The 17,419-nt window shown below is 39.5% G+C and overlaps 1 protein-coding gene across 2 annotated transcripts in view; it reads right to left on the bottom strand.

The window, feature by feature from the left end:
• The window catches only part of RYK (receptor like tyrosine kinase), a 107,245-nt gene that overhangs the window by 41,940 nt on the left and 47,886 nt on the right, over positions 1-17,419 (bottom strand). The window contains exons 4-9 of one of the 2 annotated variants that reach the window (XM_066245097.1): positions 16,050-16,184; positions 13,615-13,668; positions 11,294-11,438; positions 5,762-5,862; positions 1,901-2,026; positions 319-405 (exon numbers count right to left, since the gene is read on the bottom strand). In XM_066245097.1, coding sequence (XP_066101194.1) covers positions 319-405; positions 1,901-2,026; positions 5,762-5,862; positions 11,294-11,438; positions 13,615-13,668; positions 16,050-16,184 — 648 coding nt within the window. Of the gene's footprint in view, positions 1-318; positions 406-1,900; positions 2,035-5,760; positions 5,863-11,293; positions 11,439-13,614; positions 13,669-16,049; positions 16,185-17,419 lie in introns of both variants that reach the window. The other variant, XM_066245096.1, reaches the window with a different exon arrangement.

Genomic DNA, 17,419 nt, shown 5'->3' on the forward strand with positions numbered 1-17,419 from the left:
CCAGTCTGTCCCTATCTCTCTCTCTAAAAAAAAAAAAAAAAAAATATATATAGCAACACTGAAGTTAAATGGATGTAGTTTAACTAGAAACCTGAGTAATAAATAACTAACAAATGTTTAATGTCTTAATGTATTAACTTCTATTTCTTATACCTTAATGAGAGCAACCCAAATCTCCTTAATAGTTTTATATGTGCTAAACTAGCATGGACTTATTTATAAAAGTGTGGCGCCCACTGAGAATTTGTGGCAAATTTAGTTGGCATGAGACACCTTAGACAGGAAAGCATTATGGAAATAGTATTAAAAAATTCCTACCTTTAACTGTTTTTACAAATGCTTGTTTTTCTTTATTTGGATCTTTTTCATCTATTAAAATCCCATGGAAAATACGCCCAAAAGTACCTAAAAGGAAAAAAAAAACCCTAATGAGATCATAAAATAACCTTCATAAAATTATAAGTACAAAACTTTCTGGCACAATGTAACTTAAAAAAAATATAACCCAAGGGCATATGTAATCAACATTACTATATAGCCCTAAAGTAAAAAGACCCAAATCTTTGTTTTTAATGACTGGTAGAAGTTCCTTATAACTACAAATAATTTGCTTTTAAAAATATCATATCTCACAAGTTTAGGAGAACTCCTTCTGAATTATACTAAATAAACTAATGATAAAGCCAGGAACACTTAAGCTCAGTACTGGGGTATCCAGAGGCACTGATGAGTTTCTAGGCTAAGCTTCAGAGTAATGACAAAGAACAGAAATGAACTAGTCTCATACATTCAAAAACAGACAACAAAATAATCTGCTTGAAGGCCTTGGCCGGGTAGCTCAGTTGGTTAGAGCCTTGTCCCGACATGCCAAGGTTGCAGGTTTGATCCCAGTCAGGGCACAGACAAGAAGCAACCAATGAATGCATAAATAAGTGGAACAACAAACTGATGTTTCTCTTCTCTCTCTCTCTTCCTTCCTCTCTCTCTAAAATCATTCCATCAATAAACACTTGCCAAAAAAAAATCTGCTTTTACTAATTACTATTTGCCATTAGGGGACAGTTCAAGACCCTCACTTAGTTAGCTATGACTGCTCTAAAAGCATCCCAATCAATAGACAAATTCAAATGACTCATATGCATCCAAAACATTCCAAAATGAATTACAGAAGGGGGAATAGAGTAATTCTGTATTTAACAACTTGAAGAGCTCAATAAAGCATTCTATTATTAATTTCTGTCCTCTTCTTTCAACGTCTCTCCAACCAATACCCTAAAACTCAAAACAGAAAGCAAAGACCAACAAGTGGGGAGAGAAAAGGCAATACTCTCTACCAAACACCTAGCCTGTGGTAGTGCATTTAATATGCATTACTTTATCTAATCTTCATAGCTAGCCTAAGAGTAGACAATGTAGTCCAAATTCACAGAAGCAAATACGGGACATAGAAGATATTAAGTGATTTCTCCAAGGTCAAACAGATAGTATCCCATGGGAACAGGATTGGAAGTTGGGTGTAATTCCAAAGGCCATGCAATGCCCCTTCTGCTTGAACTCTCACACTGTCTGTCACAGAAGAAAACTACTCAGAGTATTTCAGAGGCCTGCTAGGTACTGATATTTTTAAAAAAGAACTAAACAGAATATATCCTTTAAATGTAACAAATATTAATGTATATGTTTTAACATACTTGAAAATCAAGAATTATACTAAAGCTGTATTAAGGCAAATTAAAGACCTAAACAAGGGGAAAATAAAAATCAGTTTTATAAAGGAAATAAATCATACACTGCTTTCTATCTTTAGACACAAAATAAAATTCTTACAATTTGAAACAAAAAAATTGTTAATGCTAACATTAAATCTGCCCTGAAAACCTGATTTTGAGATAATAAGTACCTTCTTGGAGTACATCTTTCAGAGTTATCCTCTCCCTGGATATTGCTATGTCCTTCACCTTAGCTTTGGCCTCCAAAAGAGTGACACTTCGCAGGTCGTTCTTCTCTATCCGCAAAGTGGGATAACCTGAGGAGCCAACAAAGCCAAACCAAGCAATATAAATACCCTTATTAAGGCATCAGGGTCAGCTAACTCAGTCAGGACCTCAGGACCCGAGTTACCAGAATGAACCATCACAAAAGGAAAAAGACACACATGTGAGCAAGGGGAATTACTTATGAAGGTATGCCATACTCAATTTTAAAGAAACACTTTTCCACCTACCCCAAAATCTTAAATTACAGAATTAAAATAAGAAGCACTAAAATAATATTACCATTATCACCATTTCAACTGCTTGTCAGCCAAATGAAATAAATTTTGATTTGTGGAATTAATCCATATTATGAACTGTCTACTTCCCAAAATATTATCTAATATAGTCTCCTGACAAAAATAAACAAACAAAACTTTTCAAGTGAAGAGATGCTTGTAAAAATGTCTTTTCTAACAAACTACATAATCAATTTAATCATTCTAACATTCTATTCATACAGCCTGCCTGGTCATACCATTGTGAGATTCATGTTTTTCAGGTTCCCTTAACTCCCATTCATTTTTTTTTCCTGTATTTTTCTGAAGCTGGAAACGGGGAGAGACAGTCAGACAGACTCCCGCATGCGCCCGACCGAGATCCACCCGGCACGCCCACCAGGGGGCGATACTCTGCCCCTCCGGGGCGTCGCTCTGTTGCGACCAGAGCCACTCTAGCGCCTGGGGCAGAGGCCGAGGAGCCATCCCCAGCGCCCGGGCCATCTTTGCTCCAATGGAGCCTTGGCTGCGGGAGGGGAAGAGAGAGACAGAGAGGAAAGAGTGGGGGAGGGGTGTAGAAGCAGATGGGCGCTTCTCCTGTGTGCCCTGGCCGGGAATCGAACCCGGGACTTCGGCACACCAGGCTGACGCTCTACCACTGAGCCAACCGGCCAGGGCCCCATTCATTTTTTAATATACTGACACACAGCAAAAACAAAATTTCTAGCCATAAATTAAAATTTATTTTGCAAAAAAAAAAGGTGGATTAAAAGGAAGATCCAAGGGAAATTGGAATGGTATCTCTAATAACTAACTTCTCTGCTTTGGGAGGTATGGGGAAGGAAAGTCCCAGAAGAATTGGTGGATTTAGATAGACAATGATCATAACAGCTGCTAGAACTACATGAAAGGCGTGGGGAACTACATATATAATGGACGGACTAGCCTGACAACACCTGACTGCACTGATCAGCAGACGGACGATAATATGTCTGGGTATGTGAGTACAATGTATTTGTATCTGTTTATTCCTGCCTGGAGTTCTCTGTGTTTCTTGAATCTGTGGTCTTTGTGTTTTGTTATTTTAGAAAATTCTTGACCATTATGCCTTCAAATGTTTTCTGCTCTTTTCTCTTTTTTATTTATAAACTAATGTATTTCCATTGAGTTTTTTAAGTACTTGTTTTACCATATATAATAAGTATTGTATATAAAAGTATGTTTTTTTTATCTATGTACTTAAAATAATGTCCACAGAAACAAGGACATTTTTTATTGATGGTAACTAAAAAGTATTTTAATAAATAAATGTATTCCTGCCCTGGTCAGATAGCTTCATTGGTTTGAGTGCCATTCCCAATACACCAAGATTGCGGGTTTGATCCCTGGTCAGGGCACATTCAAGGAGTAATCCAATGAATGCATGAAGAAAAACAAAGTGATGTTTCTTTCTCTCTTTACCTTCTTTTCTCTATAAAAATTAATAAATTTAAAATTTTTAAAATAATATTCTCACTGACTTTTTAAAAAGTATTTTGTTTTTAGCACATTTAATAATTATCTGCCTCTTTAAGATTATATCCATAATCAAATTGACTCTAATGAACAAAGCTTGACATCTGAACATTAAAAACAATGTTTATGCTGGCTAGTCTAGACTGTTTTTACATCTATCATATTTCCTAAAGAGCATATATTTCTTTCTTTCTTTTGCTGGTGGTGATGGCAACTGCTGTTATGACTTTTTTAAAAGTTCTTTTAACCTAGAGTGCCCCTCTTCCCCTTTTCTTTTTCTTGCCACTGTCTTATTAAAGACACCAGACAGTTATCTCAAAGAATATCTGGCATCTGCATTTTCAAACATTATTTAACTTCTGTATTTCTTGTGAATTGTCAATGAGTTCTATAGCCTTGATTAGATCTGATTAGATCCAGGGTAACTCTTGAAGGTAGGAGGGAAAACAAGAGACCCCAGGGTGGTGCCTCACATCTGGGAATGCAAAACATCTACAGTACTTGTCCTACCTTTCGTGATGCTAAGTTTCACTAGTGGATTCAGGTGGTGACAGTGATTGCTCAAATGGTAAAGTCCTCATTTCCCTTTGTTCATAGGGTGATGATCTTTTCCTGAATCAAATATTTTATTGGGATTACAAATATAATTTCTAATTCTATCATTCCATCCACACTTATTAGCTAAGCATCTTTTGTAAAGAAACATTTTGTTTCATGAACCAGCACTGCTGGTTACTCTGATATACAGCTCTGTAGCCAGTTATCAGAGTAAGGTATTACTGGTGCCTTGGTTACCTTATAATGATCAATTTTTTAAAAAGGTATCATTATAAACTTGTAGATTTTTACACATTTTATGTTACAATCCAATGCAGTCATTATTCCTTTAGATGCTCAAATGGGCCCATTTTGGGGAGCTCTTCAAGTCTTTCATAGCTTCCCTGATTTCTGGTTCAGCAACATGTCCAGGTTTATCGTACACTCCTGACCCAGTCCTGGAATCATCCATTTCTCCAAAGAATTCTGGTTCTTTTTACTGGGAAATGGTATTGAAAGACCACAACAGGGCACTGGGTGAAGAACAGATATTCTCAGTATTAGTTTATTAGAGGAAACAGCTGGCCCAAGGAAGACAGCAGTTAACTGCTTATAAGAACCTAATTAATCAACAGCTCCAACAAGCGGACCCCTGACTTGCGACAGCTATCCTTATGATTATACTGTTTCTTATTTTTATGGTGACTAATTCCTCTTTATGTTTAAATTTTACTCCAAGAACAATAACTTTCCCCTAAATACCTACATGTTACAGTATAAAAACTTTTATCAAAAGCCTCTTCAAAAAAAAAAAAAAGAAAGAAAATCAGCCCTGGCCAGATAGCTCAGTTGGTTAGAGCATCGTCCTGAAGCACAGAAGTTACTGGTTCAATACCTGGTCAGGGCACAGGAATAGAACAATGTTCTTGTCTCTCTCTCACTCTCTCCTTTCCTCTCTCTGAAATCATTAAAATAATAATAATAAAAAAGTCAGATCTCAAGCCCTCAATTCTAATAGCAGCTCGTGTCCCATTCTGACCAGGAAACTATAATATAAAGTCCTTCCCATAGCCCATTAGACCATCAAACAATTTATTAAAATCCAAGTCTCTGGACTTTGTGCAGCTCATTGGCTTATTTGACCTAAAGATCTTAAAACTTTCCTTTTGAATTTCTACAGAAGTGATTTTGTAGCCCCTTTAATATAATTAATCTATGGAAATCGCTGCAAAACCAAATCTAGCAATTAAACTTAAATTTTCGTTTTCATACTCCAATTTTAGAATGTGCATTCAATGCTCTAGAAAGCACAAGCTGAAGATGGAGCTCAAGTCTGCACTCGTGAGATACTATGTACAGAGCATGGTACACAGTCCCATAAGTAACTAACCACACAGGACCACTGACAGAGCACAGATGACTTTAGCAAATCATCTTTAGAATTAAATTAACTCTTACTGGTAATAGGAGTTGCATTGTTGGGTGTGTCTGCTCTCAGATACTGAGTTGTCTGAGTAGATGGCTGAGATAGCCCTTGGGAACTGCTGCTGGCACTGATGCTGCAAACAAGAGAAATATTTGTCAGGTCAGCGTCAATGAGAAATTTCCTTTCTCCATACATATGAAATGCATGTAGACATGATAACTAGGTTAAAGCCCCGGTGAATATCACAATAAAGTACGGATCTCCATTATAGATGTTCCATATTGAAATTTTTAATCTACCTCATAATGTAGAGCTAACTTTTTTCTTTCCTTTCTATCTCTCCAATCATTAGGCAATTTTCCTTATCAAAGTCATCAGGAATACACAGAGGTACTCATCCTCAGACACCACAGAGAGTAGCAATTTTGAACCTCATGTAATGACACATTATGGAACTATGAATCACTGCTTATGAAAAAAACCATGCTATTCAGTGAGACTGCTTAAGAAAAGGAGTAGAAAGACAGGTCTCTTTCAATGATAATCCAAAATCAAATGGCATACAGAAGAGATTATAATAAAGCATTTACAAGTTATTACTAATTATTTTTGTTATTACTGATATTTGCATCCCCAATCCTTAGAATGACAAGGAAGCACAAGGTACCCATTTTGGGAGTTTTGTGTACTACTCAGAGATCACACTGGAAATCAAAGTTGTTGAAAATCTAGTATTAAATAATGTGGAGGGAAAAGAAGCATTTCCATCCCCAAAGACGGGGAAAAAAGAACTTCAATTTACTTCCTATAACATGGGATTTTAAAAATCTACCTCCCAGGATTTTTGTGAGGTTCAAGTTATATAATAATATATGTAAAAATACTACTTAAATATTCCCTGCAGCCAGCACACACTGACCATAGAATGCCCAGACCCCAAATTATTTACTACTGTTTCTATCCAGTAGGTGGCACTCTTGAACCAACTCAGAATTTTTGAAAAGATGTTATGACGTGAGCTGGTGATATTTATTGAAAGAGGCCAAGAATTACTAGTAATGGTGAGAGCAGTGGGGTAGTGGAGGTAATGAAACATAAACATATTGCAAAATAACAAGTTCAAGTATCCCACAAAAAAAGAACAAATTTTCCTCAGTCATGAACTAACAGGGCAAGACGACAGTGTGGACGGGGTGCAGATCAGTCCTCTCTGAGAGGACTTTAGCGTGAATGTGGACAGAAGGTCTGCCTCCCTGGGGCACACTCACCTGGCATAACACTGAAACTAAGAAGATCATCTTATGGGGTCAGGAAAGGGACAGCTACACACATAGGACCCAAGTGCCCCAGGCAGGAGTACATCTTAGGAAGTTTTATTCTGTCTCTAAAGAAACTGTGTATATGTAACAGGACTCTGGCTCCAGAGCCTGCAACTGAAGAACTCTCTACCACCCCCATCCAAGGAACTGCATGGAGCCATGCGTCCCCTCAAACCTCACAGGGCTGTTGTGAGGATTAGGGAGATTACTAGGTGGGAAGCATGTGTAACAGTGCCTGGCACACAGCAAGTGCTCTTTATACGATCACGATACTGAGTTATTACAATACAGCTGTTACAACAACGAGTCTCTCCTGCTGCTCTGCCCTGGTCCTAGCAGTGCAGGCCTGAAAAAGTTAATCTCTTTAAGACTGTTTCTTCATCTTTAAAACAAGAACAGTCCGGTACCCATAAGTGATTGTGAGTGTCAAACACGATAATGCATGTAGAGTGTTTGGTACAGTACTGGTAAACAGAAAACAATAAATATAGCCATTGTTAGTTATTTCAGTGGCCCCTGTGCATAGAGAAGCAAGCGCTTCCTAAAGGCTATTAAATTACTGGATGGGAACTATCTAGTCACCACTGTTAGTTCACCAGGCATGTAATAAATAATGGCTAATCACACAGAAAGAGCTGAAGAAGAAATGAGTCCATCACCACAAGCACACTGCACCTTTCTGAAAACAAAAACCCTAGTAATGGCACTTAGTACATGCAGGGCTGTGTCCTAAGAGCTTACAGAATTATTTCATTACATTTCACAACATCCTCAGTATGTGCCATTATTATCTCTGCTTTATAGATAGAGAAAACTGTGACATAAAGAGGCTACATAATTTACTTTAGACCATCAAGCTAGTCTGCAGAACAACCAGAACTCAGAGATGCTCTGGCTCCAGAGTTCATGCTCTGACCCACTAAGCCATGCTTTGAAAACAGTGATAATGTTAAGTTGCATTTATTCAGGCAATGTCTGGAAATCTTCACCTGAAAACTAGAGAGAACTGGAACCAATTCCTGGGTGGTAGCAGATTATTTTAGCAGGCAGAGGTATATACCCCAAGCAATCTGAAAGTTCCTGCACCTCTCTGGCCTATATGGGGTCACAGCCCTGGCACGCATGCAAGCACTCAAGGAAAATGTATGCATCAAGACTGACTTCTGGCCCTGACCGGCTGGCTCACTGGTAGAGTGTCGGCTGGCATGTGGAAGTCCTGGGTTCAATTCTTGGTCAGGGCACACAGGAGAAGTGACCATCTGCTTTCTTCCCCTGCCCCTTTCTCTTCTGCAGCCATGGCTCAACTGGTTAGAACAAAAGTTGGTCCCTGTTGCTGAGGATGCCTCCACAGCCTTGCCTCAGGCACTAAAAAAAATGGCTCAGTTGAGCGACGGAGCAGCAGCCTGGACAGGCACAGCATCATTTGATAGGGGCTTGCCAGGAAGACACATGTAGGAGTCTTGTCTTTGCCTCCCTGTCTCTCACTTAATAAAAAAGAAAAAGAAAAAGGCTGACTTCTAAATGTCACATTCTTCAGTGACCCCTCCAACTCCATTTGTATCCTGATTCCTCTCTAAATGCTCCTGTTGCCTCCATTCTCCCTCAGTGCTTCCAAAGACCATCTCTTCCTCTATAAATGCTCATTCTAACTTCAACACCTCCACATACACATACCATTCCGAAACATACCACCCATGCATTTCTCTTTTCATTCTTACCTCCTTTCTCTATTCAGGTAAAGTAAGTAAAACAGCAGAAACAGAAAGTACTTAGGAGCAGGTATTAAATTCAACCAGGGCCTGTGTCCCCTTGGAATTTTTGTTAACGCCACAAATGTGCTCACCCACTGTATGAATGACACTGTGTTAAGACCGGGGGTTCAGTAATAGGTAACACACATTGCTCTCTAACTGGATAGAGCTTATATTCTAATAAAAGAGACAGGTGCGCAAAAAATGATTTCAAGAGGAAAAGGTGTAATAATTGCTACCCAAAAGAAAGATACTGAGAGGGAGGAGGAGAGGAGAGAGAAATGGTCGTTGGGTGCCTTGCTCTGGGACACAGTTGACAGAATGTCATCCTGGAGTACCAAGGTCGCTGGTTCGATCCTGGGGTCGCTGGCTTGACACCAAGTTCCCTGGCTTCAGCCCCAGTCAGGGGCACATATGAGAAGCAATCAATACACAAATAAGTAGAACGAACTGATATTCTCTCTTTCTGCCTCCCTTCCTCTCTTTCTAAAAAAGAAAAGGAAAAGGAAAAAGAAAAAGAAATGGGAGAAATGGCTAGTTGGGAGGCTTAGAAAAGATGTCATGGGAGAGCTGGCAACAGGACTCGGAAGACTGAGCGGAGTTCAGACTAGCAGAGCAGGCAGACAGCCTGTGGACAGAAGGAAAGCATGACCAAAAGTCCTGAGGAGCAAAGCGCAGGGCAGAAGGGGCAAGTGATCCCCTGACCAGAGTATTAAGAAAGGATATGGTAAGAAAGAGAGGAAGGTCAATGAATATGGAAGATCCATCTCCACACGAAGGAGGGCTTTGAAAGCTGAGCCCTGAGGCTGGGAATATCTTCAGTCAGCACTTGGGAACCACTGAAGAGGGAAACGAGCATCACGGATTGGGGAAATAAACATGTCATCATTCCATCTTTTCCTCTCACCCTATCCAAGCTCAATGTCCTCCTTGTCATCTCTGACTCACCCAGGCTGGGACAGGCACCCTTTGTGTCTTACACTATAATCCACATACCATAATCATCAACTTTACAAACTTTTATAATTATGGGTTAATGTCAAAGATTAAATACCTGAAACCCTGAGGTATATCATTAATTTTTTTTTATTCCCAGCACTTAGCATATCTAACCTAGCATATCTCAAAGGCTACGCATTAGAATCATCCAGGAAGCTTTAAGAAAAATGATGATGCCCAAATACCATACCAGACCGATTATATCAGAACTCTGGAAGGTGGGACCCAAATACTGATGTGTATTTTTTTTTTTTGTATCTTTCTGAAGCTGAAAATGGGGAGGCAGTCAGACAGACTCCCGCATGTGCCTGACCGGGATCCACCCAGCACACCCACCAGGGGGCGATGCTCTGCCTATCCGGGGCGTCGCTCTGTTGCAACCAGAGCCACTCTAGCGCCTGAGGCAGAGGCCACAGAGCCATCCCCAGCGCCCAGGCCATCTTTGCTCCAATGGAGCCTTGGCTGCAGGAGGGGAAGAGAGAGACAGAGAGGAAGGAGAGGGGGAGGGGTAGAGGAGCAGATGGGCGCCTCTCCTGTGTGCCCTGGCCGGGAATTGAACCCAGGACTTCCACACACCAGGCCGACGCTCTACCGCTGAGCCAACCGGCCAGGGCCTGATGTGTTTTAAAAGCTTATCAAAGATTCTAATGTGTGACCAGGTTGAGAAGCAATGATTTAAATAACAACAGATCCTCTGCCTGACCAGATGGTGGTGCAGTGGATAAAGCACTGGACTGGGAAGCAGAGGACCCAGTTTCGAAACCCCAAGGTCGCCAGCTTGAGTGAGGGGGTGCTGACTTGAGCATGAGATCATAGACATGACCCCATGGTCACTGGCTTGAGCCCAAAGGTCGTTGGTTTGTGCAAGGGCTCACTCGCTCTGCTGGAGCCCCCCAGTCAAAGCACATATAAGAAAGCAATCAATGAATAACTAAGGTACTGCAATGAAGAATTGATGCTTCTCATCTCTCTCTCCCATCCTGTCTGTCTGTCCCTCTCTCTCTTGCTAAAAAAAATCATAACAGATTCTCAGTAAATGTTCACTGAGTGGATGGAAGGAGAAAAGGAAATGAGGGAGGGAGGGGAAGGGAGGGGAGGAGGGAGGGAGGGAAGAAGGGAGGGAGGCTAGATGAGTGACAGACAGGTGGATATTTATGGAAAAACAAACTAGGAGGAAGAAAAGGGCTATTTTTACAAGGTACTAGGAGTCTGGAATAAAGTCATATCAAAGGAGATGGGAAAATTTTTTGATCCTGACTTCTCCACCAACTAATAAACTGTAACTTCTGACTTCATAAATTAAAAAAAAATAAAACTAGAGAAGCACAATGACAGCAATCACAAAGACAGTAATTCTTTCTTCTTTGGCTACAGCTTAAATGTCCTCCTGCCTTCCCCTACAACCTGCATACCAGTGTTCGTGGGTGTCTGTGGCTACCAGGCAAATACAGTGAGCTGCTTTTGTGTTCTTCCTTCCCAAAAATATGTACGGTACCTGTCATCCAGTTCAATCCTCTTCATACTATGCAGGTGCAAAACAGCTAATATTATTGCTACAAGAAATATGACTGCACAGCAAACCCCTACGCTGATATAAAACACACGTGTTGAAGTAGTTGGAGCTGCATGTACAGGATCATCTGAAATAAAAATAAAAAGCCTATTAAGCTTTTTAAACAAATTCATCCATTGATTTGTGACCCAATATACACAATGAGTACTATTCTTTGTTTAAAAAAAAAAAGATTTTCATTTTATGGGTCTATTCTTTGATAAGCAAGATCAGTTACCAGTATTGTGTTGATGTAAGTTCACACAATTTTGTAATTTTATGTTGTAGTTTTTTTAAAAAGAGTTTTATATAGAAATTTTGGTTACTGAGCATGAAAGTGATAAGCGGTACCCACAATAAACCAGCTACTGCACTGCTATCCATGGAAGTCTGTGGTGTGCTGGCCAATACAGTAGCCACTGGCCACCTGTGACTATTAAGCACTTGAAATGTAGCAAGGACAAATGAAGGATTGAAGATTTACTTCTATTCATTAGAATTAAAGTTAAATAGCCACATATGCCATATTGGACAGCACAGACCTCTAGATCCTTCATACTTCCTCAATAGACATCTGTCACCAACCACCACTGACTCATAGGAGAAAGAATATACAGTACAGCAACCCATAAATTAAAAAACAAAACAAAACAGAAAAAAGCCCAGGTTGCAGGGAAGGAATTGAACAAAAGAAGAGAGAACAAACAAAAACAAATGTTTAATCCTTTTCTCTTTTGAAAGTAACAGAAATTATTATGCTTATCTGTTTTTAAAGAGAAAAGCAGAAAAACAAGACTCATGAAATAAATAATCCTCAGTTTTGTATTATTTAAAAAAAGAGAAAAAGAAAGCCTTAGCAATAAAGAAAATAAGTCAAAAGACACAGACACACAGAGGCAAACAGAGAGAAACAGAGACAAAGGTACAGAGAAAACTGAGCAGGCAGAGTGGAAGACAGAGATTTAAGTAGTTTTGAGGAGTACTTACATTACAATTCTATTGAATAACACCTAGAAAATTTGGGTTTCATCCTAAATTAGGTGGCAAATCAATACAAGGTTTCAAGCCAAGGGCATGACAGGCACTATCATACTTGAAGAGAAAACAAAGAGGACCACACTGAAATATTCACGGGTGAAACGCCAACTTGCCTGGCAAGTAAGGTGATGGTCACATGGGGGCTCATCAAAGCATTCTCTCAACTTTGGCTTATTTGAAATTCACCTCCATTTTTTTTAAATTTATGTCCACAAGGAGAATCTAGTAATCTTTTAAGATACTGCTATTAAAACTATCTCAGGAAGACGCCCTGGACGGTTGGCTCAGCGGTAGAGCGTCGGCCTAGCGTGCGGAGGACCCGGGTTTGATTCCTGGCCAGGGCACACAGGAGAAGCGCCCATTTGCTTCTCCACCCCTCCGCCGCGCTTTCCTCTCTGTCTCTCTCTTCCCCTCCCGCAGCCAAGGCTCCATTGGAGCAAAGATGGCCCGGGCGCTGGGGATGGCTCTGTGGCCTCTGCCTCAGGCACTAGAGTGGCTCTGGTCGCAACATGGCAACGCCCAGGATGGGCAGAGCATCGCCCCCTGGTGGGCAGAGCGTCGCCCCATGGTGGGCGTGCCGGGTGGATCCCGGTTGGGCGCATACGGGAGTCTGTCTGACTGTCTCTCCCTGTTTCCAGCTTCAGAAAAAAAAAAAAAAAAAAAAAAAGGAAAACTATCTCAGGAAGAATAATTCTCAATGATGTATCCATGGCAGAAAAGGGAAACAGAAGTGTAAGTTACTATCTAAACCATAAAAGCAAAAATCTACTTTGAGTTTCTGCACTGTAGTGGTTTAAATTACATGGTATCCTATCTTTAAACTTACATTTTCACTTGGATGAAATTAGCTGAGGGTTAGGTCTATGTCACAAATCAGATTTTCTAACCTTATGCTTAAATAGGTTAAAAAGACCTTGCACATATTTCATGTTCATACTTTAATTATAATCATTTGAGATGATGTGATACGAATTCTTGCTTATAAAAGTTTTTTAGATCACTTTTATGAAATATGCATGAATTTTACTTCAGAAAATGTTTAGTATTCTAATAGTTTCATCTGGCTGTATACCAATCTACAAAACATCAGTGAATTAAGTAGCATGGCGGTATTTATCTTTGACAAACTGGAAACCACAGGCCTCCAAGCTTCATGCAATTATGCTCATTGCAATCAACCATTTTTCATCCCTAATGATGGAGAAGGATAATATAGTAACACTTACAAATAGTTCTGCTAGTGTTTTTGTCCAAGGCTGAGGTTTTTACTTCTTCAAGTTCTGAATTAAAAAGATAAAAAATGCTTTAGAAATTATTTTCTATAAAAATTCTTAAATATTTAATTATATCTTCTAAATTTTCTCTGACATAGTTTTATGTTACATCAGAACACAACCTGAACTAAGTAACAAGGAATTTGTTTCAAGATAACAAATGACAGATTACCATTCTGACAGTCATCACTGGAGACATCATTAACTAAAGGGTATTCCTTATAGATACTCATGACAAAGAGTTTCTGAGGTCAAGAAGTTTAAGGAAAGCCACACACTGTAACTTTGTGAAGGTTCACAATGCACACTAGCAGACTGTAAAGGCTCTAAGGAGTTCTAGAATAACAGACTTGTCTGATCCAGTAATTTCCACCCTCATCTGATAAAGGAAGCTTTTCTTGCCAGTAACCCATTAACATTTGATATAGTACAGATATGTTTTCTGTTGCAGATAGTTTTTTAAATGTTGTGGGATGAAAAACCAGATAAACAAACATATCAGGATTACAAATTAAATTAAGAGTCATGATTAGGGTGGTCATTAGTATGACCACCAAATAAAAGAGTGGTACTATATTAAACTTTGGTCTAAGACAGAAAATTACACCAACTGTTAATTTTGATGTTAAGGAGAAGGTCTGGGCCCTGGCCATTTGGCTCAGTGGTAGAGCGTCAGCCCAATGTATGGATATACCAGGTTTGATTCCCGGTCAGGGCACATAGGAGAAGCAAACATCTGCTTCCCCACCCTTTCTTTTCTCTCTCTCTCTCTCTCTCTCTCTCTCTCTCCCTCCCCCCCCTCCTCTCCCTCAACCTTGTTCAAGTGCATCAACCCCAGGTGCCAAGGATGGCTCCATGGAGCCTCTGCCTCAGGTGCTAAAAATAGCAGGGTTGCCAGTATGGCCCCAGGTGGGCAGAACATCAGCCCCAGATGGGTTGCTGGGTGCATCCCAGACAGGGTGCATGTGGGAGTCTGTCTCTTTACCTCCCCTCCTCTCATTTTGAAAAGAAGAGGGAAAAAAGAAAGGAGAAGGCCTAGGATCACTGTGAATAGCAACTCATCATTAACCTTAGCAAATATGATACTAGCATTGTGGGCTACACAAACTAAATCACATTTGGCCATCATTCTTCAAGCACTGAAAGGTGCCGTGGTGAGTCCCCACCCACCTCCCCCAGGGATCAGGAACCAAGTGTTTTATACACTCCCCACTAGCTGGTACACAGCTTAGGCGGCCTCTCCAGGCCTAGTCTCTACATATGAATTATATAATGACTAGTTGAACAAGACAGTCTCTAAAGTCCTCTCTGGCTTTAAAGTTACATGAAAGTAGATACACAGTAAATACACTGGAACAGAAAAATGTACCAAAACACCAAAGCTAACTCCGTTTTAAAAAAAAAGTCCATTCAAATGCAGTACAGCTTTTTTACTGACATGTACCTGGACATTAGCCATTATAACTCACTCACTGGTCTGAGGTGTTTTCTTAACACTCAGCACGAACCTCAATTAGGAAATATGTTGAGACAATTTAACAACGAGACTATGAGCATGGGTTTGTGTCCCAGCTGTACCAGTAAGCTGTGACCTTGGCAGTTGGTCAGATTATCTGAGCCATGGCTTCCTCTCAGAAATGGAAATAATGAGAGAACCCACTGCCTAGGGTTGTTGTTAAGGATTAAATTAGTTTAATGTGTGTAAAGCACTTAGCACATAATAAGCATTTCAGTAAGTTTAGAGGAGTTTTTTTTATTCCTTTTTCATATTCACTGTAATTTCATGAGTAATAGATTATTCAAAAGCAAAAAGTATTAATATTTACTAAATATTCGCAAATGGTAGTCTAAGCTTCAGACTAGATTCAATTATCTTTAAATAAACAAACTTCTAAAACAGGTTATTATGCCCATTTTACAGATTCAAAAAACCCCTGAGATTTAGGTTAAGTAATTTGTCCCAATCTCCTGTGTCAAGAGCTGAGCCGTAATTCTAAAACAGGTCCATCTGGGTCCAGGATAATGCTTCTATATAACGTTATAAGGGAAACACAATTAACACTCTGGTACTCTGGGGCTCATCAGAATTACCACGTTTCTTTAGGTCTTCAGCTACTGCAGTACTATTTTGCATTCTTAATAGAAAATTCCGCAGCCAGTCTGACCGTAGATTTTGAGAAGCAGGGCTGGGCGGGGCCTGAATGGCAGTCGTGGCTGTCAGACCATCTGGCGGTTACCTTGGCATTTCACCTGCTAGCTCTCTTCCTTTTCTCATTTGCAACTTTAATCAAGATTTGGTCACAAATCCGTAAAAAAAGACTATAGAATCTACTTTTGTCCTTCTTATAGCTATATAAGACACATACTTTGGTAAAGAAATTCCTTACTTTTGTAGCACATTTTCCTTCGTTTAAAATTTAAGACTGTAAAGTTTTTTGAAGAATTTACTGTCAAGTTGAGCTGCATTAATATCATAACCTCAGAATCTACTTTGCCAGTACAGGAAAGCTCGACCCGAAACACTGTTTGAAAAAAGTAACAAGAAAAATTACTTTAATTTTCTAAAAGTTAACATTAATATCCATTAAATATTTTTAAATTGATTTTTGCTACAAACTAAAAATACATTTACATAAAAATACCAAGCAGAAACTTTCAGAAGAATTATCTTCAGACTACAGAGCCTTAGACATTAAGTACTTCATTCATTATAGATGCAAAGTTAGTGTTAAAGAACCAAGAAATAAATGAAGAGATAACTATATACTTTTAAGTTTTGTTCATGATTTTTAGTATCATTTGTCACCTAAGTTCTCTGATTATAATGGAGTAAAGATACAGAATCATAAGGCAAACCTGCTATCTTATCAATCACATCAATGACAATAACAATAAAAATTACTTGGTAAAAGGAAAAACAATTCACCACCAAAATGCAATCTGTGTTGTTATTCATAAAGAGACTGAACATAAAACTGTGAACAAATCTGATAAATTCTTAACTGTGAATGAAAAAAATGCCTTTCTAAAACAGTTAGTGGCTTTAATCAATTTTTGTTACAACGAGATTAATAGACTTTGGGGCACATCATTTTTTTCAATCTTTCAGTTTAAGATTCTTTTTCTACAAATTTAGAATATATCATTCTACCACCTGTATGAGCACGTGAAAGACACGAGCATTTCTGAATATCTTTACTGGACCACAAAATTAATCAGGCATCCTATGCTTTCCTAAAGCTTAGATAAATGTGGGCCTCTGATAAGAGTGAATCAGAGTGCCGGAGAGACTCCCACCACACCGCTGTGGCTTGTACTCCACCACGGTGGTTTATACTTCCACATTTTAAAACAATCCATATTCTTAAACTCTCACATCTTCAGAAGCCTTTCTCAAAAGGCTGGTTCAAAAGTAGTTAAACTGGTGTGAATGTGACACAAATCATTTACTCAGACATGCCCTGGGTGCCTCTCCCATGCCAGCTGCTATGCTAGTAGCAGAGGGTGGAGCTGAAAAAGACAGCTCCTGCCCTCAGGGTGGCCAGAGGCCAGCAGGGAGCGACAAAGACAAAGAATTACAAGATAATGGGCTCTGTTCAAAAACAGTTCGACACAAGATTCTATGGGGAAGGAAGAAAAGAAGAGTTAACAACTAGAGGGAGGAAAGGAGGGAGGAGGACAGTACAGACTTTGAGACCTGCAGAATATTCCCAATAAACGGGTTCACCAACAGAAGAAAGGAAAAGATGGTTTCACG

This window comes from Saccopteryx bilineata, chromosome 10, assembly GCF_036850765.1.
Source record: "Saccopteryx bilineata isolate mSacBil1 chromosome 10, mSacBil1_pri_phased_curated, whole genome shotgun sequence".
Taxonomy (NCBI): Eukaryota; Metazoa; Chordata; class Mammalia; order Chiroptera; family Emballonuridae; genus Saccopteryx; species Saccopteryx bilineata.